General features: G+C 45.2%; 1 protein-coding gene across 1 annotated transcript in view; it reads right to left on the bottom strand.

The window, feature by feature from the left end:
* Nucleotides 1-25089, bottom strand: part of LOC149284480 (ubiquitin domain-containing protein 2-like) — a 102400-nt gene that overhangs the window by 22225 nt on the left and 55086 nt on the right. The window contains exon 2 of the mRNA XM_089496708.1: nt 8532-8768. Coding sequence (XP_089352834.1) covers nt 8532-8768 — 237 coding nt within the window. The remainder of the gene's footprint in view (nt 1-8531; nt 8769-25089) is intronic.

Raw genomic sequence — 25089 nt, forward strand, 5'->3', positions numbered from 1 at the left:
TCCTCCCTCCCTCCCTCCTCCTCCTGCTCCTTCCTTCCTTCCTCCTCCTTCCTCCTCTTCTTCCTCCTTCCTCTTCCCTTCCTCCCTCCTCCTCCTCCATTCCTCCTTCTTCCCCAGCGCTTGCCCCCGCCCCCTGGGAGCCCAGAGGCCATCCCAGGGGGCGGGGGGAAGGAGTGTTCCGGCGGCCCCAGCGCTTGCCCCCGCCCCCTGGGAGGCCAGAGGCGCGGGGAAAAGGAGCGCTCTGGCGGCGGCAATCAGCGGCAGGCTCAGCCAGGGGCCAGTCCTACAGTGCTCGCAGGCCGCATCCGGCCCGCGGGCCGTAGGTTGCCGACCCCTGACCTGAGCAATGGAGAACAGAGGGGCTAGGACAGTGATGGCGAACCTATGACATGCGTGCCAGAGGTGGCAGAGTCCTCTCTGTGGGCACATGTGCCATTGCCCCAGCACAGAGTTTGCCAGAGTTTGTTACTAGAAAGTCTGAGACACACGGCATTTTGCAGTAAATAAGTGGGTTTTGGGTTGCAGTTTGGGCACTTGGCCTCTAAAAGGTTCACCATCACTGGGCTAGGAGATGCCTCATCCACAAGACCACCACAAGTTACAATCGACTTGATGGCAGTTAAAAACAACAAACAACAAATATTCATTTTGCGCCAATATTATTTTTAAACAATAGAAATGTAAATTTGGTCATCAAAGGATCCCCTCACAGATCCAGCTCTTAATTTTAACTTCCCTGCTTCAATGCAAGGCAATTCTGGAAACCATCATTTTGTGAGACATTTAGTCTTCTCTGTCAGAGAACTCTGGTGCCACAATAAACTACAATTCCCAGGATTCCCTAGCATTGGGCCAAGGCAGTTAAAGTGGTCTCAAACTGGACTATTTCTGCAGTGTGTTTTGGACCTTTATCATCAGTTATCTTGGACAAGCAGCTTCTTCTTTTGAGAGTATCATCACTATTTGGGGCAATTCTAAATTTTTCTTTCAGGAATTTTATGTGGCTGCTTTATCCCCTATGCAAAACACTTTCACTTGGTGCTTGAATTTAACACTCTCACTTGGTGCTTGCTGTTTAACTTGGAAGGAGGGGCTGAATTTCAAAGCAACTCTCTGTGGTCACTGAAGGTATGCTGTGGATCGAGACCAGATAAAATCAAGCAACATTCCCCCAAAAGCAATAAAATAGGAATGTGTGTAACACTGTTTGTGCACATGCTCCAACATTACAGGTAAGTTCTTATAGAACAAACTAGTACTATCAGAATATTTACCAAGAAGGCTCATTAGCATCAAACTGATTCTAAACTGACTTATACAGCGCGCCCGTGCCATACGCGGGCGCGCCTTACGCGGCCTTGAGCATACGCGCTCAAGCCGCGGGGCGCGCACGGGGCGGAAGGGGCGGCGCATCCCATTCAATTGAATGGGTGTGCGCGCCCGTTGTGCCCTGCGTGCGCCCGCGCTGCTGCCGCGCACGAGCCCCATTGTTTCCAATGGGGCTCGAGCATAGGCGGAATTCACCTTACGCGGAGGGATCCGGAACGGATCCCACACGTAAGGCGAGGACGGACTGTACTATGCCCTGGTGGTGCAGTGGTTAAATGTCTGTATTGCAGCCAGTCACTCACAAAACCAGCCAAGAGCTCAAGCTTGACTCAGGCTTGCATCCTTCCGTAGGTCACTAAAAGGAGTACCCAGCTTGTTGGGGGCAATTAGCTTACAGTTGTAAATTGCTTAGAGACTGCTTAGGCAGTATGAAGCGGTATATAAATGAAGCTACTATTGCTATTGTTACTATTAGTAAGATCACCACACCTAACTTCTGTGACAAATTGTTGGCATTATCCAACAGCTGATATGATTAGTGTTATATCATAAGCTTCAAAATTAACTTTAAACTATTAAAATGATACTAAATAAATCAACATATTTATGTATAACAACTTCTTGCTGCCTATGCAAAGGAGAGTTGATCTGAAAGTCCCTAAATGCACATCCTTGTCCTTTTCAGAAGATTAATGCATTTGAAATACAGTTTGCAAATGTTCAGGTAAAAAGGTGCACCGTCAGTGAGCAGGTAAGGGGATGTGGGCGATGGGGGGGGGGAGTGGCTTTGGTCCATAAAGACAATCTTGCTTTGGCCAGGATACCTATCTGGAAGATGGACCACATCGGATATATGTACCTTAGCTTAAATATCAGGGAATGTCTGGAGATTCTGTTGGTTTACTGTCCACCCTGTTGCTTAACAGACTCCCTAGATGAGCTGACACAACTGGTCTCAGAGCTGCTGTTGGAGTCACCTAGGCTTCTAGTCCTGGGCCGCCTCAACATCCCCCTCGAGGCCGGTTTAACAAATCTATCTGGTGCAGCTCTGGAATTCATGGTCACCATGACAAACATGGGCCTTTCCCAGATAGTCTTTGAGCCCACGCATTGCACAGATCATACTCTTGATGTGATCTTCTGTACGGAACAGGCATATCTGTGGGTAAAGAAAGTTAATATCTCTGCTTTGTCATGGATGGATCACTTCCTGGTCAAGGTTGGGCTGAAGGCCACTATTCCCCCCGTTGGGGGTGGAGGATCTATTAAAATGGTCCACCCTTGAAGGTTGATGGAACCCATTAGGTTCCAAGAGGCCCTTGGGGGTCTGATGGTTGGTAATGCCAGCGATTCTGTTGAAGCTCTGGTTAACAATGATCTTACCAGAGCTATAGATACTATCGCTCCCAAGTGTCCTTTCCAAACTGCCTCTAATCATAATTTGTGGTATACTCAAGATCCCCAAATTATGAAGTGGGCTGGACAATGGCTAGAGCGTCACTGGCAGAAATATTGACTCAAGTTTGATATGATACACCATAGCATTTTCATTAAATCCTATGGAGTGGCAATAGATGCAGCTAAGAAGTCTTTTTATTCTGCAAGTATTGCGTCTGCGAAGTCTCATCCAGCAGAGCTGTTCAGGGTGGTAAGGGACTTGACTCAAGTGCCCCCCATCCTGAGCTCTTTATTAGAACCTACAAAAGTCTGCTGTGATGCTTTTAATAACTACTTTGCAGACAAAATCTCTCAGATAACAGCTGATTTGGATGCTGGCCTTACGACAGAGGCGACAAAAGAGGTATCCAGCGCCTCCGCCTATACTGTTATTTTGGATCAATTTTAGTAGAGAGGATGTGGACAAGCTCCTTGGGAGTATGAAAAAGAGGACTTGCTCTCTCGATCCTTGCCCGTCTTGGCTGGCCATCCAGGGGGGAGATACCATCAAGATGCTGCTAAAAACATAATGCATCTTTCAGGGAAGGCTGCCTTCCATCTTGCCTCAAAGAGGCAGTGATTAAACCACTTCTAAAAAAGCCTTCCCTTGACCCCCTGAACTAGGTCACACTTCCCCTGAAGGATTCTGTTCTCAGCTTGGGGGTGCTCCTTGACTCGTCACTTCACCTGATAGCTCAGGTGGATGCAATGGTCAGGAGCACTTGCTATCAGCTTCGGCTGATATGCCAGCTGCACCCCTTCCTAGAGCAGGGAGAACTTGAAACAGTAGTACATGCGCTGGTAACCTCTTGACTTGACTTCTGTAATGCGCTCTACATGGGACTACCATCGTGCCAAGTTTGGAAACTTCAATTGGTAAAAAATATGGCAGCCAGGCTGGTCATGGGCACATCCAGAACTGCCCATATTACACCGGTTCTAAAATCTCTCCACTGGCTGCCTATCAGTTTCTGGGCAAGGTACAAGATGTTGGTTCTAACCTTTTAAGCCCTATATGGCTTGGGTCCTGACTGCTTGCGGGAGCGCCTACTTCCATACAATCCACCCCACACACTTCGGTCTTCTGGGAAGAATCTGCTACAACCTAAGAAGACCAGACTTTCAGCAGTGACCCAGAGGACCTTCTCATCAGCCGCTCCCAGGCTCTGGAATGACCTGCCGGACGAGATCCACCATGTTACCATGTTAAGACGGATCTCTTCTGGCAGGCCTTTCCAGAGTAGGTTAGATCCATTAGATTTGCCTCCCCCCATAATGATACCTCTATTGTTCCGATATCAAAATTGATTGATACTATCCCCCCATCCCCATCCCTTGTGCTAATCTGCCCAAAATCTTTAGTGTATTCCTATTGGGCAGTTTTAAATGTGGATGTTTAATCTCTTTTTATGGGCTGATCACTGTTTTTATGACTGGGGGGAGGGTTGGGGTTTTGGGTTTTTTTAAAAATTGTAATTTTTAATTGTTTGATGTTTTAATTATACTGTTGGAATCCGCTTTGATTCCTTTGGGGAAAAGCGGAATAATAATAATAATAATAATAATAATAATAATAATCTTTAATGATCTTAATGAAGATGTAAAAAACACAGTTACCTCTGAGATTATTATAAATTTGCATCCACAGAGTTCACTGAGATAAAGACACTGGTACCTCAGACATTTAAAATATTTATAATCCCCCCCCCCATCAAACTTTCAGAAGTGTGCTAATGCCTACCATATATACTTGTGTATTAAGTCAAAAAAATTTACAAAAAAGTGACCCCCAAAAAACCTGGGTCAACTTATACATGGGTGAAGAAGGTAGCTTCCCCAGTCTGGCTCTCTCCCAAAAGGACAGCCATGCTGAGGAGGAGGAAGGAAGGCAAATACTCACCCCCCCCAAACTTGTTCCCCAGTCTGGTTGCCCCTTGGAAGACAGCCAGGGTGGGCAGGAGAAGGAAATGCAAGCACTCGCCCCTCAAGCCTCTCCCCAGCTCAGCTGTCTCCTGCTTTACTCATGACATCCACAAGTCATATCAAAATCCCTAATTTTGGCCCCCAAATGTGCCTTCAACTTATACTTGAGGTCTACTTATAGTCAAGCATATAGGATAATATTAAATATCAAGGCGTATGAATACTATGTAATATCATTTTGAAGAGAAATACAATGGGCCTTTGGTATTTGCGAGGCATCCGTTCTGGATTCCCCCACGGATGCCAATATCCACGGATGCTCAAGTTCCATTGACCTCAATGGTGTTGTGACCTCGTGGCCACACTGCCATTGGAGACAATGGAATTTTGCCCCCACAGCCACCTGAAATCTATTTTGCTGCTTTGCCGTGGTGGGTGGCAGGAGGCGCTTCTTCTTCTTCCTCTGTCCGCCCCCTCTGGCTTGCCATACTTTAAGCCCAATTTCACGTTCGCCCCTCGCTGACAATCAAAGAGGGCTGGGGAGAGAGAAAGAGAAAGGGAGGGAAGGAGGGAGGCGATGGGAGTGACCCAGCCACCAGCGCACACCTGCCTGCCTCAGCCATGCCTCAACTGAAGAGAAGGAGAAGGGGAAAAACGCCAGCTGTGTACGGAAGAAGGGCCCGGGAGCTAAAGCCCCATCACGGTATACCAAACCACCCTTTGTTCTTGCTGTTGTTGTTGGGTGCCTTCAAGTCCTTCCTCACTTTCGGCGACCCTAAGACAGTGAATCCATTGCGGGGTCTTCTTGGCAAGGTTTGTTTAGAGGGGGGCTGCCATGGCCTTCCTCTGATCCTGGGAGAGTGTGACTTGCCCACGATCTCACCTGCCCACTCCTCCTGCCCCTCCCCTCTCCCGTTGGCACTTCCGCCGCCACCCCTCCTTCCTCTGTCCTCGTTTTCCTCCTGCTTCCTACTCCTCCTCTTTGCCACTGCCTCTTCCTCCTCCTCTTCTGCCCCCGGCTTTCTGTCCGTGGATGCTGGAATCCGCGGATGGCAAGTCCACAGATATAGAGGGCCTACTATACCATGGAATATTTCACTGAGCAGCAACCAATATTCTTTGTGCTTTATTTTGTACTCTAAAACAGATAACATAGGATTAAGGAAGATTATCTTCCAAACAAATACAAAGAAAGAGGGCTCCTATAAAACAGACAAATATACCCTCAGTTCTCCTGTCCAGAGTTCTAATGAGAATTCTTGGAGCACTATTTGGGCTCCGACAGAGGGGTAGGGGGCATTTCAGGAACGAGGACATCTTTTCTCCATTCTTCCAAAACTTTCTCCTCTACATGGCACTGAGGAGATCAGATATAAGGCTGGCTTGCAGTCCCAAACCTAAACATTTCCTGAAGCAGAGCATGAAAAGGCTTCTTTCACTCTTGAAACATACCATAAACTTTAAAGTGAAGATATGGGAGCTTTAATCTCATTGGTTAGTATTTGAATTGGTCATAGTGTTTGTAGAAGTGCTGCAGTGGGCACAAGTTGGAGGTGGAGCACCACCTACAGCTCCTGATATAGTAGAGCGCCCCCCCCCCCCCCAATTTTTCTAAGGATTGAAAAAAAGCAAATTCTGTCTGGAGTAACTTTCCAGCACAAGAGAGCGTGGGAGGAGCAGGAGATAAAAATACCAGTGCTTCTGTGAGCTCTGAATTTCAATATATTGGATTCAGGTCAGTAGATAAGAACTACTGTCACTGATATAGAGGGTAAGCAAGGAGCAAAGCATGATTTGTCTTTTGCACTTTCCCCCCAAATTATGGGCTATCTAATGGCCTAAATGCTCTAAAGGCACCAATTCTTATCTGATCTTGCAAACTAAGCAGGGTCAGCTCTGGTTAGTACTTGGATGGGAGAATGCCAATACCAGGTGCTGTAGGCTATATTTCAGAGGAAGGAACTGGCAAAACCCCCTCTGAGAATTCCTTGCCTAAGGAAATCCTATAAGTCAACAGGTGACTTTGAAGTTCTCTCTCTCTGTGTATGTGTATGTGCACACACACAGAAGTTACATTTCCTTTGATTTTTTTGGCTCTTGCGGAAGAGGTCTCTTCTATCTTTTGTTTTTGTTGTTGACTTCATCTTTTTTTTTTTTTCCGCATTGATGATCATAATACACCCAAGAGTTCTGGTCAACATTTTGATCAGATTTCTGCCACCTTTCATTTTTGCTCTTTCTATATCTTTAACAGTTTGAGAAGTTCAAACAGTCATCCAGTCAGGCTTTCCATTCTTTGCGGCTACAAGTACAACGCTGTTGTGAGGTCTCAGCCAAATAAAGTATTTAAAATAAAGACAAAGATTTGGTTTTTCTTCCTTGCTTCAGCATTTTCCTCTGGATTTTAATCTAGGAGAACTGTGGTGTGCCACACAAACAGATATGCATCACAACAGATCTTTTAAAAGGTAGGGCAAGAAAACTAAAATGAATAAATTAATGCTATGCCATATGTAAGAAAAACTGATTTTTTTCTAAAGAAGAAGTATAGTGCTCTCACAGCCTTTATGCTGAGGTAATGGTTTATCAAAAAAGCAAATAAACTATATTATTACATTTACATTAGATGCAGTATTTTTAATGGAAGAAAATCAGAGAAGATTTTGAATACAATATTGTTGAAAAAACAAGGACAGTTGTGCAGGATCACAACAAAGACCCAATTGGGGCCTAAGCAGATGGGCCCTGGTTCTAATGAAGGTCAGTCTGTGGGCCGGTGCAGAAATGGGTGCGTATCAACATGTTTGGCCATTGCCACGTGATGGACCCTTTGCCACCATGCTCTCCATATCTGCCAGTGCTGTCATTTCCATTCCGAAAGCTCCTGCCATGGGCCATAAGGGCAGGAACGGGGCGACTGGCTACACCCATGTGGTCAAGTGCCCCCTTTCAACCTCAGAGGCTTTGGTGGGGGTCTCCAGGATGGACATGGCAGCCGCAGCAGGTAGCAGAGGTAGTGCTGGAACCAGGGGCAGTGCTGAACCGTCTGGTTTGCTGGCTTTCACCATGGGGTTGCCTGGAAACTCTGCAACAGACAGCTGTTTTCTTTAGACTGGCTTAAAACCCCTTTGGCTGGGAACAGTCCAGGACCACCAGACTGGCATCTGGATGGGTGATCCCAGACTGGAGGTAATAATCAGTACATCCAGACAGAACAATGCAAGGCTGGGAGGAACACAGGCCTTTGGGCTGTTTCCACACCAGCCAACCAGCTGTCTCTCTGGGAAGCTCACAATGAAAACTTCAGTGCAACAGCACCATTTGTGTTTTCTATATTCTCTAAAGGCATACTACCCCTGAAACTGCAAGCTAGCATTGATAGCCTTACCTTACCTGGCATTCTTTACATTTGCTTTTAAGGTTATCTAAATTGATGGCCACCACTATACTGTCAAATAATAAATATCACTGTTTGAAAATATGCTATGGGAAGAGGTGCTTACTTTTTTCTCCCCTGAATCTTCTACCATTCAACTTAACTGCATGACCTCATGTGGTACAGGGGGAAGAAAATCTCCCTATCTATTTTGTTCAGGCCATATTTAATTCTATGCACCTCTGTCATGTCTCCCCCCCCTCCTTTTTGGTAATTTTAAAAAAGCCCCAACAACCTCTATAGGGAAGCTGTGGCAATATTGATCATTTTTGTTCTCCTTTAGTGTACTTTCTCCAGCTTGAAAGTATACCTTTTGACATGCAATAAGCAGAACCATAACCAAAATTGACAGTATGATTTGTTTAAAGGCATTATGATATTGACAGTCATTTCTGGACAAACTTACCATGAGGTAATGTTATGTTTGCACCATCAATGATTGCTTGTGCTAGTTCATGGTCATTGTTCTCAAATGCATGTGCTGCAGCCTTCAGGGCATCCCAGATTTCTTTGCGGCCTTCAAAAGCAGGTGCTGTGTCCCAAAATTCATCTCTTTTGCTGCGCAGCTGTCCGTCTGTCATTGGATAATCACTTTTCCATTTTGGTTTCTCCTTTTTCAGGGGCTGATTACGACCTAATGCAACTGTGGAAAAAGAAATGAGACATTGTAGGGAAGCAAACTTTCTTATTTCCTAGGCTGGCCTATTGAAGTCTGAATAAAAACTTTTGATAATTTTTTTGCCTGCAGCTCAGATTCCTGTTTTACACCCTACTTTTCATTCATTCCAGTTCTTTCAATAATATTGGATAATTCCAGAAGACCTCAAAAACAGTCTTGCAAATAGTTTCACAAGAATTACTTGGGTACAAATATCAGACAAACTGCTTTCCTTTAGTTGTATTAGTAATTTATGGCCTCAAAGGAGGAAAAACACTTTTATAAAGCTTCTTTAGTGCACCTGGTCATTTGTTTTTTGCACCTGCCCTTTATATTTCTCTGAACGTTATTTTCTTTCTTCATTTTTGGGGCATCTGTTAAAGTCTGATTCCATTATTCAGAGTAGAAATGGTTTTTGCTTCCCCTTGGCTCAGCAACAGAGTTAAGAGGTATAGATTAAATGATCATCTCTATTAATACAGAGTGTAAAACTGCATTTCAGTTTACTATTTCTTTCATTGCTAGAAATGACTGTGACAATAAACGGAACAGTTCATCATGAAAAACAGGAGGAAAAACATAAGGAAAAAATTTCCACTTATCCTTTTCTCTTCTACTTTTGGCCATTTAAATATTTAAAACTAGTATCTTAAAACAGACATGGAAGTCTTGAAAGAATAGATTTTGAAAATGACTACAGTAACTTATAGCATATATATTTTATGTATGAGAGATACTTAAAAACGATTTCATTTGAATTAGAGCCAAAAAAGATATCACAGAATGAAACAGCCTGTAGCTACACTGTGGTTAAAGATTGGCATTCTGAAATTGTGGGCTGAATCAGACCTCCTCTAAGATTTCAGGCATCATGTGACTCCTCAAAAGCCTTGCACTAATTTCATTCCACCCTGATCTCTGTGAGCCTAGTGAGATTTCTAAGGGAAACTAGTTGTGCCTGCCTCAAGGGAGTTTATGGGAGGAGATTAAAGCAACATGAGAAACAAAGAGAAGCTATTCTCCCACTTTCATTTCTATCAACAGATTCCATTAAGCTATGGAAGTTAAGCACTGTAGAAGTCCATTTTTTTTCTAATGCACTATGTACATTTGAAAAGAGCTGATAGTAAAGGAAAGAAAAATGTACATGCTGTTATATGCACACACTACAATTTTCATGCTTCTCTGTCTGTGGGGACATATATCCTAGTGGCATGTTCATACCTAAGAGTATAAGGAAGCATATTCACATGTGAATATGCACATACATTCTTTAATTCAATAAATTGTCAATTTAAAATTGGAAGGCAGCCAAAAGGCAAATGGGCCTCATCTTTGCATCAAACATACTAGGTTTTTATTTGTCTGTTTAATCTCTATAATAGGAATGGGGAAACTATAGCTCTTCAGATGCTATTGGATTCCAGGTCTCATCGGGTACAGCCACTATGCAGTGATGAAGGATTATGACAGTAATAGTTCATCAGTACTTGGATGGTCAGAGGTTCCCCACCTCTGCTCTACAATAACCGCTGTATACCAGCCCTCCATTTTCAAAAGTAGGAAACAAAGATCCAAAAAAAGTAAGAGGACAAGTACAAGATGCTCTTGTACAAACAGAATAGAGATGAAGGAAGAGCAAGACACACGGAATTGAGGATTTTGTTAGGCCATTTTGATCTGTCTTTTAAAAAAATAAGTTGATTTTATATTTAATTTAACCTATGTTGCCTAGTGAACATTTAAAAGTGCATTCAGATTATATCAAGTCAATGGAACAAGAACCATCTGCATGTAAATAGTGCTTGATTTGATCTGAGGAGAGCTGAGGTCAGAGGGGGTAGATAAAATAGACTAAAAATTGTTATACAGATGGCCCTTTTGTGACGCTCTCATCACGTGCTAGGGTTTACTGGAGGTGGAGGGCCCACATGCCCTGCAACCCTCACACGTGACGAGGGTGTAACAATGGTGGCACCCTGTATACATGGGTGCCGCCATTGTTATGTAAATGTCGCATGGTGTCTGCACAGTGCTTACGTACTGAGTGTGCCAGTGGCGCACTCGCTACGCCACTGCAGCAGGGTAAAAATCCACATTTTGCGGGTTCTTTTTCCTCTGCAGGGAAGCCGCACAGTTTGGCGGCTGTGGCTTACTACAGAGAAAAAACAGGCGCCAGTAGGCCTCCCTTTTTGGGAAGTCTGTACCGTGCCAAAAAACTGAGAAGAAAGGAGAATTTTTCATTGGAAATCGAAACCAACCTCAGCCCTACCTCTGTTAATGTTAATGATGGCCTACACTACCAGGCTGCTGTACTGTTCTCTTTCTCAGCACAGTCCTTCCAATTCTAATGAGGGTATAACAGTGAACAATACTGCATGGTGACTGTACTCTCTCAGCCTAAAATTATAACGTGAGGATAAAAGCAACAGAAAAATACTGCATGGTTATTATACCCTCTCACCTTCTAACTATCCGCCAACTTGCATTAGGAGTCCCATGCTACTGGACAACAGTGCTACAGATCCCTAAGAGGCTGATTTGCAGGATCCTGTATGATCTACAATGCAGAGCTATTGCAAGCCATTTTCTCCCAACTTATGTCAGTGTGGTGTAGTAGTTTGAGTGTTGGACTATGACTCTAGGAAAGCAGGATTTGAATCCTGGCTCGGCCATGAAAACCCACTGGATGATGTCAGGCAAGTCACAGTCCCTCAGTCTCAGGGGATGGCATTGGCAAATTCCCTCTGAAGAAACCTGCCATGAAAACCCTGTGTTAGGCTCACCTTAGGGTCCCCATAAGTCAGAAATAACTTAAATGCAAACCACACCACAGCTCCTTCCTACTAGCAATATGGACAATGATATGGTTTTGTTTTTGAATTTGCATTACTATTTTTAAGAATTCCACCCTAAATAGGAACAGAGTAAGAAAAGTAAAAAAAAAGTTTTCTTGGGATGACGCATGAACCCACTGGCGCTCATCCCCAGCTACCGTCACATTAGAAAGTTGTCCCATGGGCAATTAGTAGTTTTGTCCTTAGAGACATTTATTTTCTCATAGTGAAGACAAACAGCTTTTTCCTTTCCTCTATATACATGTCTCTCCCTCCTCACTTTCCAGACATTCCACTGGAATCCTCCTCCTACCTCTCTTTCAGATTTTTCCTCTCAGTTTCACAGTAGTCTGTGCGAATGAATCCTTATGAGCTTTTCATGTAGCTCAAAGAGCAGCATGCACAATAAGTAGGTGGACATGGAGAAGACTCTCAAAACAACCAATGAGGATTTATTGAGACAAAACTATTAAGAAAGAGATAATGTCTGTCCACTGAAATCTGGTAAGGGGAAAATATGATTTATTCAAAGCTACAAATAATAAATCAAAACTGATGATTCTGTGATATAAGGTTTTGCTGAGGGGGTCTTCTCTAGCCATCAACAGCAAGAAAAGATAGGTCCTGGTGATGAGGATTCATTGCTCAAAGGTATAGAGGGAACTGTATACCAGCTAGACACGATGAATCAGGACACATGCTGTCTTCTTGGCACATGTACGTATCTAAGATGTCACTGACATGTTGCCAGACCATATCAAGAACACAGAGCAAGTACATCTTTCTTCTGATTCATTTGGGCACCAATGACACTCTAGATGACACCTCTGAGTAGATCATTTCTGACTATGAAGCCCTGGGCAGGAAAATGAAAAGCTTTGAGGCACAAGTGGTATTCTTGCCAATTCTGAAAGGTAGAGAACCACACAGGCAAAGAAAGATATTGCAGGTGAATGATTGGCTATGCAGATAGTGTTGATGGGAGAAGTCTGGCTTCTAGGATCATTATCTTCATTTCCTAGACAAGGGACTATTGGCTACAGATGGGCTACATCTCATGAAGACCAGGAATAATGTCTTTAGCAAAAGCACAGTGAATCTGAGCAAGAGGGGTTTTAAATAATTCCTTGGAGAAAATAAGGATGATAGTTTAAACATCTGTCCAAAAGCAAGTTCTAAACACAAGGATGTATGTTCTAGAGGAGAAGCTGAGTGAGCCACAGTAAAACTAACAATATATTCCATGCTGGTCAGGCCTCATCTGTAGTACTGTGTTCGGTTCTGGATGACTCATTTTCAGAAGGATACAGACAGGTTGAAGCAAATTCAGAGAAGGACCACAACAATGATAAGAGGTATGGAGAATAAAACATGAGAGGTTGAAGAAGCTAAGTATGTTCAACTTGGTAAAGATTATAGGGTAACATGATTACATTCTTAAAATGCCTCAAGGAGTGTCACAAAGAGGAGGGTGCATTTTGTTCTCTGCTGCCTCAGAAGATAGAACTAGCTCTAATGGGTTTAAATTACAGGAGGGTAGATTGTGATCCAACATTAGAAAGAAGGTCTTGGCAGTGAAAACAGTTTGGCAAGAGGTCCAATTGCCTAGAGAAGTAGTGAGCTCTCCTTCTTTGGGTATCTACAAAAAGAGGCTGGACAGCTACTTGCTGGGGATGCTCTAGCTTGCGAACCTGCACTAAGCAAGGCGTTGGACCTGATGGCCCACAGGGCCCCTTGCAACTCCATGATTCTATGATTCTCCTTATCTGTCTTCCTCCTGTAACTAGCGGTTGGACATCATCAAGGCTAAATAGTTCTTCAATGTGGTTGCTGTATTCAAAGATATTCTATTCCATCCAAACCATTTTCTAAGATTTTACAGCCATAGAGTTCTTTTTCTTATGCTTCTTTACACATTTATTTTACCTTGAATATTCAACTGTAACAATTTATATATTTTCATTTCCCATTTTATGATTAAAATATTATACTTTTATTGATCACCTTCTCAGTTCAGGAAATTCTCAACATCCTAAGATAAATCCATATTCCAAATGCTTCTACCCTTTTTAATGATAGCCTGTGTTAATGTCCACAATTCCAAGTCTGACAGTAGCATCAGGGATACATCCACAATGGGTATCTTGGGGTCCAAACAGCCAGGCCAAAATAAAGCTGCTTCTGGTCACTTTGGAGGTATGCTGTTTATTTTTTATTTTATTATTTTAAATAATTTTATTTTATTCAATCATTCAACCATATTACAATAATTTCAATCATATATCTTACATTGTCATCATTCACCATCACAACCCATCACCACTCTTCCCATTCTACCATCATCGTCAGTCAAATCATGTCCTACCTACTTAACCTACCAAATACAGTAATCCTGGTAAAATCCAAATAAGTACTTAGAAATGGTTTGTCTCCATTCTGGAGAGTTCTGACTAACAGAGTGCCTCAGAGTTCTATCCTAGGTCTGCTGTTGTTCAATAACTTGACAAATGACTTGAATGATGGAACAGAGGGCACACTTATCAAATATGCAAATGATACCAAATTATGGGGGACAGCTAATAATCCAGAGGGCAGGATCAGAATTCCAAATTACCTTAACAGATTGGACAGCTGGGCCAAAAGCAATAAAATGAACTGCAACAGGGATGAATGTAATCTATTCCATTTAGGTAGGAAAGTGAAATGCACAAATATATGCTGGGTAACCCTGGCTGAACAAAAGACAAAAAGAATCTGGGGGCATAGCGGACCACAAGCTAAGCATGTGATATAATGGCCAAAAAAGCCAATGCGATTATAGTCTGCATCAACAAGTGTATACTGTCTAGACAAAACAGAGTAATACTACCTCTCTCCTTTGCTTTGATTGGACTCGCCTGGAATACTGTGTCCAGTTCTGGGCACCACAGTTGAAGAAGGATACTGACAATGTGGAAAGTGGTTGAAAGAGGGCAATCAAAACCTTTGGAAACAAAGCTCTATGAGAAAAGGCTTAGGAGTTGGGTATATTTAGCATGGAGAAGAGAAGATTGGGAGGTGATATGATAATCATTGTCTGAAGGGATGTCATGTAAAAGATGGTAAAAGCTTGTTTTCTGCTGCTCCAATGGATTCAAATTATAAGAAGAGATTCCATGTAAATGTTAGAAAGAAAGTGATGGTGAGAATTGTTTAACAGCAGAATAGACTGCTCCAGAGGTTGGTAGACTCTATCTCTCTCTGGAGATTTTTAAACAGAGATTTGATGACTATCTCTCCGGAGTGCTTCACCTGTGTATCCTTGCCTGTCAGGCAGCTGAACTAATGGCCACTTCCATCTCTTCCTAATTCATGATAGCTATATTCCTAGGCGCACCTATTGGGAAACCCTGCATTAGGAGTCCTATCATATACCTGATATGGAACTACATCACAAAAACAGTTTGGATGCTTCAGCTGGCATCATTCAAAACAAGAATAGTAACACACATGCTCTGCTATTTGTCCTGGCTGCCTATTGACTCCCAGGTCTACTTCATGATACCTATGCTGATTTACAATGCCTTAAAGGCCCGAGTACTTCTTAATGTATTTGAGCTCTTCAGGTATATACCACCCAAGTCTTTGAGATCACATTTGTAGTCACATTTGTGGTGCCACTTAAGGGCAATGCTCATGAAGCAGTTATTTCACAGCAAGGATTTTCTTCATTGTGGCTCTTCATTTTGGAACCTCCTGCTTTTGAAGGTTGTGGCAGGCATCTTTAAACAGCTAAATTCTGCTGGTTACTTAAAATGTGCTTTTTCATTCAGGCTTTCAAGCCCTTTTGTAAATATCTGGAAGGGACCTCCGAGTCTACCACTGTTGCTAATATATATTTGTTGCTATAATATTTATTAGCTAATCAATGATGGAATATATATTTTTTAGAATTTTAATCGTATGTGATTAGTATTTGTGCTTTCATTTGTATTTTTATTTGTAAACTGCTCTGCCCTTTGTTATGAAGAGAGGTATATATATTTAATAAATAAATCCTATGGAAATCAGTAAGATGTTTTTCAGATTATGTATGGTTAAATATTGGACTGGATATGTTCAAGCACAACAGATGAGAAATACTACCTGCATGTCTTCTGACATGACTAATCCATCAAATTCTGTCCCCAAGAAAATTTTTATATACGGAACTGGGGTGATTTTTTTTTCCAATTGGCTTTAACTGAAAGCACTTTTCAGAATCACAGAATAACTTCATAATTCTATGTGCTTTCATCTGCCATTCTGACTCAGGGGCGAAACAGACTTCCCCTTTGCACCGGCATCAGGGCAGCTTCAGAGCACAGTGTTTTTGGAGGAGATCTCTGAGTCTACCATTGTTGCTAAATAGTCTATAATATTTATTAGCTAATCACACTTCACGCCGTCCAGGTGTCCACACATGGGCTGGCTTCTGGACAACTGGAGTGCCCGAAAGCTGACTTCTCTCTATGGTGGGGCAGAAAAGCTGGCTTTTTGCCAGCACAGAAAGCAGTGGCTATTTGCTGCTTCTATTTGGGCCAGCAAAAAGGTGGATTGAGACTATGGCATGTGGTTGCTGCAGCCCTAATCCAGCTTTCTCAGGAGTGGCTTTGGGGGTGGTCTGTTTCACCCTTCAGTAGCTTCTTCATTCCCGTCTGGCATCAATAGAGACCAAATTGTTTTGAAGCAAAGTAATGTCTGCAGCTGTGGTGTTACCAAATCCAGAGAAGTGGTAGTTATTAAAGGCTAATAGGAAGGCTTTCTTAATAAAAAAAGCAATACGTATACTCAGCCATATAACAGTTGGCTTACTACCCAACACCCTTACTTTTGAAAAACCAGAAACATATTTCCTAGCTCCATTCCACAGGTTCTCATGTATCCTCTGAGTAGAGAATGCTTTACAGGTGTAAAAGCTTTATAACAATCCTGCTGTTTTTGATCCCACACTTGCATCATAATAATTCTTCATATTATTACATTTACAAACACAATAAGGTTGGAGTTAGGCAAGCCAGGGAGAGAAAATACATGTGCTCCAACTAGCAACACAACAGAAAGTTCCAAAGTTTGGACATGGGATGTTATAAATAACTATGGCATATTACTGCTCAACTTAATGAGGACTTTTTTGTACAAATAACGTAATATAGTACAGTGGGCCCTCTCCTTACGTGGGGGATCTGTTCCGGACATCCCCACGTAAGGGAAAATCCGCATATGCTCACAACCCATAGGAAACAACGGGGCATGTGCACATGGTGGTGGTGCAGCAGGTGTGGGCACGCATGCTATTGTTTTTATTGTTGCGTGGCTTCCGCATAAGCAGGAAGCCACGTATGGCACAGGCGCACTGTAATATCATTCCCCCAAAACGTAACAAGCAGCACACACTCATTACTTTTTCTTATTACATATTTTCTTCGCACGTTTCCAAGGTGTGTCCTAGCATGTTCTTATTTGAATATACAGTAGATTTCTTTTAAAAAGCAACAAACGTAAAGGCAATGGCAAGACAAAGAGTAACATGGTAAGTTACAAGCCATTTTTTTCAATATCAGTGGTAACAAATGAGTAATGAGCAACGAGTTAAACAATCAAAATTCTCATATTTAAAAAGTAACTTTCAAAGCTCTGGTTAGTTCATAATGACAGAGCAAGAATAAGATTAGTTATTAGTAAATGTCAAAGAGAAGTTAATGACCATAGCAACCTTACTTGGAAGTCTATATTCAAAGAACAATGTTTCACATATGAATCACCAGATTTCTGAGTATCTTATGGAGACTTTTTTTTATTTAAGCTGAGCATCTTTATCATGAGATTAGGTAGCTCTGAGTGTGGTTTAGATAACTACTTCTGAAATTTCATGGGAAAAACCTTGGATGTCATGATTTTGCAAGAGATTCAGCAACAGTGAATGCTCCTTCCTATCCATATTGCACAACAGCATGCAAGTAAATTTATAATCACAGCCACTGTCAGAGATATGCTGGTTTTGATATACAGCAATAATGGGCAACATATCCAATAAACAACATCTGAACAATTAAGCAGCTTGCAATATTTAAACTTTTTTTTCAGGGTGGCTTTATATAGCAATCATATTTCCTATGTTTGCATTGGTTGTCCAAAGTATAAAAGACATATGCACATTTCTCAACACATATTTACACATTCCACTAACATAAAGCCAGTAGGGCTCCTGGACATGACTGCATTTGAGTTCATATCACCATGCACTGAGGCTACATTTTATGTGTTTGCTACTGTGGAACAGAATGAACATGGTAAGTATGACATAAAAGACAAAAGAGCTATGAGGAATTTAATGGTCATCTCACAGTTTGGAGTGTCAGATAAGAACAGGTTCCTCACCTGTAACTGTGTTTCTTCGAGTGGTCATCTGCGAATTCACACAAATGGGTTTATTCTGCGCCTGCGCAGCAATCCTCGGAAACTTCTAGAATCTCCAGGCAGAAAGCAATGTATCTTTCTGCAACTTTTTGGCGGTAGCCCCGCCCACCCATATATAAGGCCCCTGGTGGCCCGCTCCTCTTCAGTTCCGAATGAGCCGCTAATCAGCGCGGCAACAAGCGTTGTCAAATGAGCAGACACTGAGGGGATGGATGGGCGGGTTTGTGTGAATTCGCAGATGACCACTCGAAGAAACACAGTTACAGGTGAGCAACCTGTTCTTCTTCTTCGTGGTCTCTGCGAATCACACAAATGGGTTTAGACTAGCGAGCTGTAGTCAGTGGAGGAGGGAGTGTCAATAACCAATAAATCGCATAACCAATAAAGTATGTAAACCAAACAACTGTGTTATTTATTAACAGTGCAACAGGTCTAATGCATGGCAGAAAGTAACACTGCCCTCCCAAAGGCTGCATCATGCCTGGCCCTTGCGTCCAGCCTATAATGTCTAATGAATGTCAATGGCTGGGACCAGACAGCTGCCTTACACACATCCTCAAGGGGGATCCCGGTCAAAAAAGCTGAGGATGCGGCTACCGCCCTAGTTGCATGGGCTCTAATCCGACCTGGTAGAGGCTTCCCTGCCAGTTCGTAGCAAAGGTGGATGGTGTTGGCCACCCACTTGGAAAACCTCTGCGGTGACACCGGCAGCCCCTTCTTAGCTTCGGAGTAACACACAAAAAGCCTCTCTGAACGCCTGGAAGCGGCAGTCCTGTTCAAATAGAATGCCAGCGCCCTGCGGACATCCAGGGCATGGAGTTGGCGCTCAGAGTCTGTGGTCGGATTGGGAACCAGAGTCGGCAAAACAATGTCCTGGTTGATGTGAAAGGCAGACACCACCTTAGGCAAGAAAGTGATGTCTGTACGGAGCACCACCTTGTCCTTATGGAAACGAAGGAAGGGTTGGTCCATCCTTAGGGCACACAGTTCACCAGCTCGGCGGGCTGACGTGATGGCTACCAGAAAGGCCGTCTTCCAAGTCAGGAGTCTCAGGTCCGTGGTAGCTAAGGGCCCAAAGGGCTTGGATACCAAATGTGCCAGGACGGTGTCTAGACACCACTGCGGTGTAGGGTCTAGAATCGGTGGATGCAAATTGTTGAATCCCTTAAGGAACCTCTTTATGAGAGGATCCCCAAACAGAGAAGGTTTGTCCTGAAATAGGTAGTGAGATGAAATGGCTGACAGGTAGCACTTGATAGAGCTCAAGGAGAGACCTGCGCCTGTTAAAGCCATAAGGAATTCCAGGACTATCGGGATGGAGACACGGGATGGTGGAATGTCCTTTGCTTGTAGAAAGGTTAGGAACCTATCCCATTTGTAGGCATAGGACCTCTGTGTGGATGGTCTCTGTGCTGCCTTAATGATATCCTGTACACCGGATGGAAGTGTCCTCAGGATCGTATCCTCCATGCTACCAATGGGAGAGATTGCATCTCAGGATGGTGGACTTGTCCGTCGTGGAGAGATAGCAGGTCGGGCCGGTGCTCCAAGCGGAGATGATCTTGCGCCCGTTGAAGGAGCGGAGCAAACCAAGGCTGTCTGGGCCACCACGGGGTTATCAGGATTGCGTCCGTGTGGTCTGCCAACATCTTCGAGAGGACCCGTGTGATCAGAGGAAACGGAGGGAAGGCATACAGGAGGCCCTGAGTCCACTTGAGCTGGAAGGCGTCCCCTTCCGATCTTAGCTCTCTGTACCGTGAGCAAAATCTCGCAGTGTGGGCGTTCAGCCGGGAGGCAAACAGGTCGAGGAGGGGGGTTCCCCAGCGATTGAAGAGTCGGGACACCACCTCTGGATGCAGTCTCCACTCGTGGCAAGTGGAAGGTGACCTGCTGAGATGGTCTGCAAGGTCGTTCTGGTCGCCGGGCAGATGGATGCATTGCGGCAGAACCTTGTGTTCTATACACCATTCCCAAATGCGGATGGTGACTGACAGCAGAGTCCTCGACTTTGTACCACCTTGTTTGTTGAGGTAGTACATGACGGTGGTGTTGTCGGTGAGAAGAAGTACCACCTTGCCCGCGAGGACCGACTGAAAGGCTCTGAGTGCTTTCTCCACGGCAAGCATTTCCAGGACGTTGATGTGGAGAGTAGCTTCCGCCGGTGACCATTTGTCCTTTATTGTAAGGTCCAGTGTGTGGGCGCCCCATCCCTGCAGGGAGGCGTCCGTAGTCAGGGAGAGATCTGGCTGAGGAGGTAGAAATGGCATCCCCACACAGACGTTGTCGGATTGGAGCCACCATCGTAGAGACCTCTGTACAGTCCTCGGGATGGTGAGCAACTTGGTAGCCGTGTCTCGGACGGGATCGAAGACGGAGAGAAACCAAGATTGAATGGGTCTGAGGCGCAGTCTGGCCCACGGTGTGACGAAAGTGGTAGAGGCTAGGTGTCCCATGGCGATTTGTACGGCACGGGCCTGAAGGCGTCTTTGGCGGAGGCAGGGCTGCAGAGATGTACAGAGGGTCTGAAACCTTGTCTCTGGAAGGAATGCCTTCCTCTGCACAGAGTCCAGTGTTGTTCCTATAAAGTCTATTCGATTGGAAGGAGTCAAGTTGGACTTGTCGAAGTTGACCTGTAATCCCAGTGCTTGCAGCAGGGATAGGGTGAATTCGAGTTGCCCGAGTAAGATGTCCTTGGAGGGCGCTGTGAAGAGCCAGTCGTCCAAGTATGGGAAGACTGTGATCCCTCTTTGACGCAGGTACGCCACCACGGGTGCCATGCACTTGGTGAAGACCCTGGGAGCTGTGGAAAGACCGAAGGGAAGGACCCGGTACCGGTAGGCGTTCTGGCCGACGGCGAAGGCGAGGAACCTCCGGTGGTCCTCCAGGATCGCAATGTGGAAATAGGCGTCCTTCAAGTCCAAAGTCACGAACCAGTAGCCTTCCTGCAGGAGTGGTAAAATAGAAGCAAGGGTTACCATCCTGAACCTTTTGTAAATAAGAAATTTGTTAAGGGCCCGTAGATCCATTATGGGTCTGAGGCCAGAGTCTCTCTTCGGTACGGTGAAGTATCTAGAGAAAAAACAGCGCTTGAAGTCAGAGGGGGAGACGGGTTCAATAGCGCCTTTGTCCAAAAGAATGCGCACTTCGTCAAGAAGGGTGTCCGAGGGGGCAGTGGAAACAAAAGCTCCAGTTGGTGGAAGCTGGGAAAACTCTAGGGCATAGCCCCTACGGATGATGTTAAGTGCCCAAGAGTCACTGGTAATGGCGGCCCAGGTGTCAAAAAAGGGGCTCAGCCTGTTGGAGATGACGAGGTGAGCCGGAACCCATCAGAATCTCTTCTTGCCCCTGCCTTCCTTCTTCCTATAGCCCTGTTGGTATCTGGGCTGGGAAGATGGACGCCCGTCGGTTGGAGGAGCAGGTGACCGGGAGGATTGGCCTTGAGGCCGAGTGTCCTGATGGTAGGGACGGTCCTGTGGTTGGAAGCGGTAGTGGCCGCCTGGATGCCAGGGGCGCTGACTAGTGTACCTCTGCCTGGGGGACTTGGAAGCGGAGGATGACATACCGTGTTTTCTGGCAGCAGTCTTCATCCTATAACGGAAGCTGAGTTTCTCATCCGTGTCCCGGTGAAACAAGCCCGAGTTGTCAAAGGGCATGTCTTCTATGGCCGCCTTCGCTTGTGGAGTGAGGTCCGAAGACCGGAGCCACGCGTATCGCCTGAGGGCTATGGAGCCAGAGAGGACCTTTGATGCACAGTCCGTCGAGTGCCTCGCGGAGATGATCTGCTGTCCGCCTATCAGGTGGATTTCATTCCTGAGTACAGACATCATCCGCCTCCTGTCATCCGGCAGGTCAGCGATGGTGGTGTCCATCTTCTCTACGAGGTACTGCACGTAGGCCCCCATGCAGGCCGCGTAGTTAGCCACCTTCAAATCCAGGGCCGCTGAAGCATAAAACTTCTTAGCTAGGCCATCCAGTTTCTTGCTGTCCTTGTCGACTGGAGAAAACGAGGACTTTGGAACGAAGGTGGACTGGGCTCCTTCCACGATAGCTGAATTAAGCTTAGGGTGGTTGGAGAGCCAAGAAGGTGCCGAAGGAGTGACCCGATAGAGGTTTTCAATCCTACGGGATGTCGACGGGATGGAGGCCGGTGCGTCCCAGGAGCGTTTGGCAATTTTCTCTAGCGATGGAAGATATGCCAAGGCTGGTGGAGCTGGGGCGGAACCGTGGATCCTTCTCTCCACCGGGTCGAGGGCATCGTCCTCGGGGTGGGCGACTTCTAACTTCAGGGCATCCGCCATACGGATTACCCTGTCGGCAAAGGACCTGACGTCGTCTGTAGGGGACGGAACCGCAGGTCCCTCCGGGACGAATGGAGCCTCGTCAACGTCGGAAGGTGACGCAGAGCGTGGGGATCTCGATCTGGATCTTGATGGAGATCTGCTACGCTTCCTGGGCGACAAGTCGGTGGTGGTCAAGTCATCCAGCCCATGGGAGGCATCAGTGTGGCGACGGTCCCGTGAGCAGTCCCGGATGTTGCGCCGTAGGCGGGACGGATCTACCGGGATAAGATACTGTCCGGTACGGTGATCGAAGACGAGATTTGGGAAGGCATCAAACAGGTCCTGGTCCCGTTCCATTGAGTCTGGGCGGTCCGGATCCAAGGCGGCATCTGCCTCAGCCCCTAGTGTGGCCCGATCCTTCCTCGGGGGGGAGCGGGGGCGCTCCGCGTCCCGTCTGGCGGGACGTGATCTCACCACAGGAGAGGGAGAACGGGTTCTAGCCCTCTGTGGGGATATGGGAGCATCGGAGTTGTGGAGCTCCCCTTCAGACTCCGAACTCAAGTCCACGATCTGCAGGGCGTCCGCTGGTGCAGAGAGGTGGCTCGCAAGGAGGACCCTGGGTTCCAAGGGTATAATCCGGGAAGACGCCGGTACAGGAGTCGGGGTCTTCGCCGGTTCGGCCACTGGGGATGTAGACGGTGCTGGCCTCGACTCAGGCGGAGGCACTGAGACCGTACTTGGAGGGCCCTTGCGACGGCTCTTGGCTGGCGGAGATGAAGAGCGGGCCCGTTTCCTCTCATGGTCGGAGCGTTTGTCTCCTGTCTTCTTGGAGGCCCTGGGAGCATCCGCATGTCCAGAACCACTGGGCTGGCTCAAAACCTTCTCGTAGAGCGCAGCCTTAAGTGTCCGGTCCCTGTTCTTTAGGGCCTGGGCCGACATAGCTTTACAGTGGGGGCAGTTGCCAGGAATATGGGACTCCCCCGAACAAAGGACACATTTTTCATGGCCATCGGCCTTAGGGATTTTCACCCCGCACTTAGTGCACTGCTTGAAAGAGGCCATGGTAATCAAGTCCGTTACCGGTCCGAGGTCAAGCCGAAAGATCACGTAGAAGACAAGCCGATAGGGAAAGTCCGAAGAATGGTCATATGCCAGAGATTCAATTGTGAACAGAGCAACAAGATGCAAGCGAAGTTCCTCGAGCTGCTTAGCGCGGCGGAATGAAGGAACTGAAGAGGAGCGGGCCACCAGGGGCCTTATATATGGGTGGGCGGGGCTACCGCCAAAAAGTTGCAGAAAGATACATTGCTTTCTGCCTGGAGATTCTAGAAGTTTCCGAGGATTGCTGCGCAGGCGCAGAATAAACCCATTTGTGTGATTCACAGAGACCACGAAGAAGAATAGGAATGCTTTTATTCGCCAGAGATGGCTGGAAAACAAAATCAACTTTCACATAAGGTCTTCTCCTGATTCTATGCTTGCAAAGGGTATGCACACATTTCTCTCTCATCCCTAATAAACTCATGTATGGCTTTCTTGCCTATGTTATCCTCACAACAACCTGGTGAAGTAAGTCAACCTGAGGGTGCGTGGCTGATCCAAAGTCACCCATTCAGTTTCATGGCTAACTGGAAACTAGAAACTGGATGTCCCAATTTTCCATTCAACATTCTCATCACTTCAGCACGCTGATTCATTCACTGTACAGTATCCATGGGGTCACCATGGGTCAAGATCGACTCAAGGGCAGTTAAAAACAACAACACAACAACAACCAGTATGGGTCAAGCAGATTGGCAGCTTGGAGGGGTCTCTGGCTGCTCCAGCCCCAATCACTTCCCGTTTGGCATGGGACTGTGGCGACAAGACACCACGGTCCTGAGTCCGGCCACCACAGTCTGCAAAGGACTGCTGGCAAGGAGTGCTTTTTGGGTGCTCCTTTTGCGGCTGGGTTTGGGCCGCCTTAGGCAACCAAGGTGCAACTTTGCCCCAATACAGGGGCATGCATCATCTGTATGCCATGTCCCTGGATTGGCCAGAAGATGACAATTTTGGCCCATCTGTTTCACTCCATACAGACAAAAATATTTAAATTTTCGGTGGCACTTCACTGTTGAATAAGTTACCTGGTTTCAATTTCTCAGTTAATTACTCAAGTTAGGAAAATATGCCAACAATAGTCCAAATCTGTGCAGAATGAATTTCAAATTATCTCTATAAAAAAAGAAATATTCACAAGAAGCAGCAGTAGCAGCAGCAGGAAACCTGCATTCCACAGAGCTGAAAGTTTTTGAACTGTTTCTGAATACCAATAGCTAGGAACAACTACCAAAAAAAAAAGGGGGGGGGGAGAGGAAGGGAAGAAAAAAAGAAAAAAATCCATGAAAGTGGAAAGCCTCCCAACACTGGTACAAGGAAATGGCACTAACACACATTTTCTGTTTCTAAATGGCTGTTGTTTCAGTGGTTGCCAGATATCTAATATGATATATTTCAATAGATCAGTACATTTAGTTGAATCTGTAAGTGCCATACATATTGTTTTTTAGTAAATACTTTTAAAAATAGAACCCAAAATTACAGCCAGCAGTTACATATTTTAACTGCATTCAGCCTACGGAAAGTATTCCAGGATAACCTGTTCAAAACAGCACTCAGCATCTTACAAGGATCAAACTGTGAACTCATTAAAATGAATTTCAGACAGGAAGGTGGCAGGATTAAATACAAATAATACTTTTGAAGCAAAAG

The sequence above is a fragment of the Sceloporus occidentalis genome, unplaced genomic scaffold, assembly GCF_023333645.1.
Source record: "Sceloporus occidentalis isolate IW3139 unplaced genomic scaffold, rSceOcc1.0.p SCAF_92, whole genome shotgun sequence".
Classification (NCBI taxonomy): domain Eukaryota; kingdom Metazoa; phylum Chordata; class Lepidosauria; order Squamata; family Phrynosomatidae; genus Sceloporus; species Sceloporus occidentalis.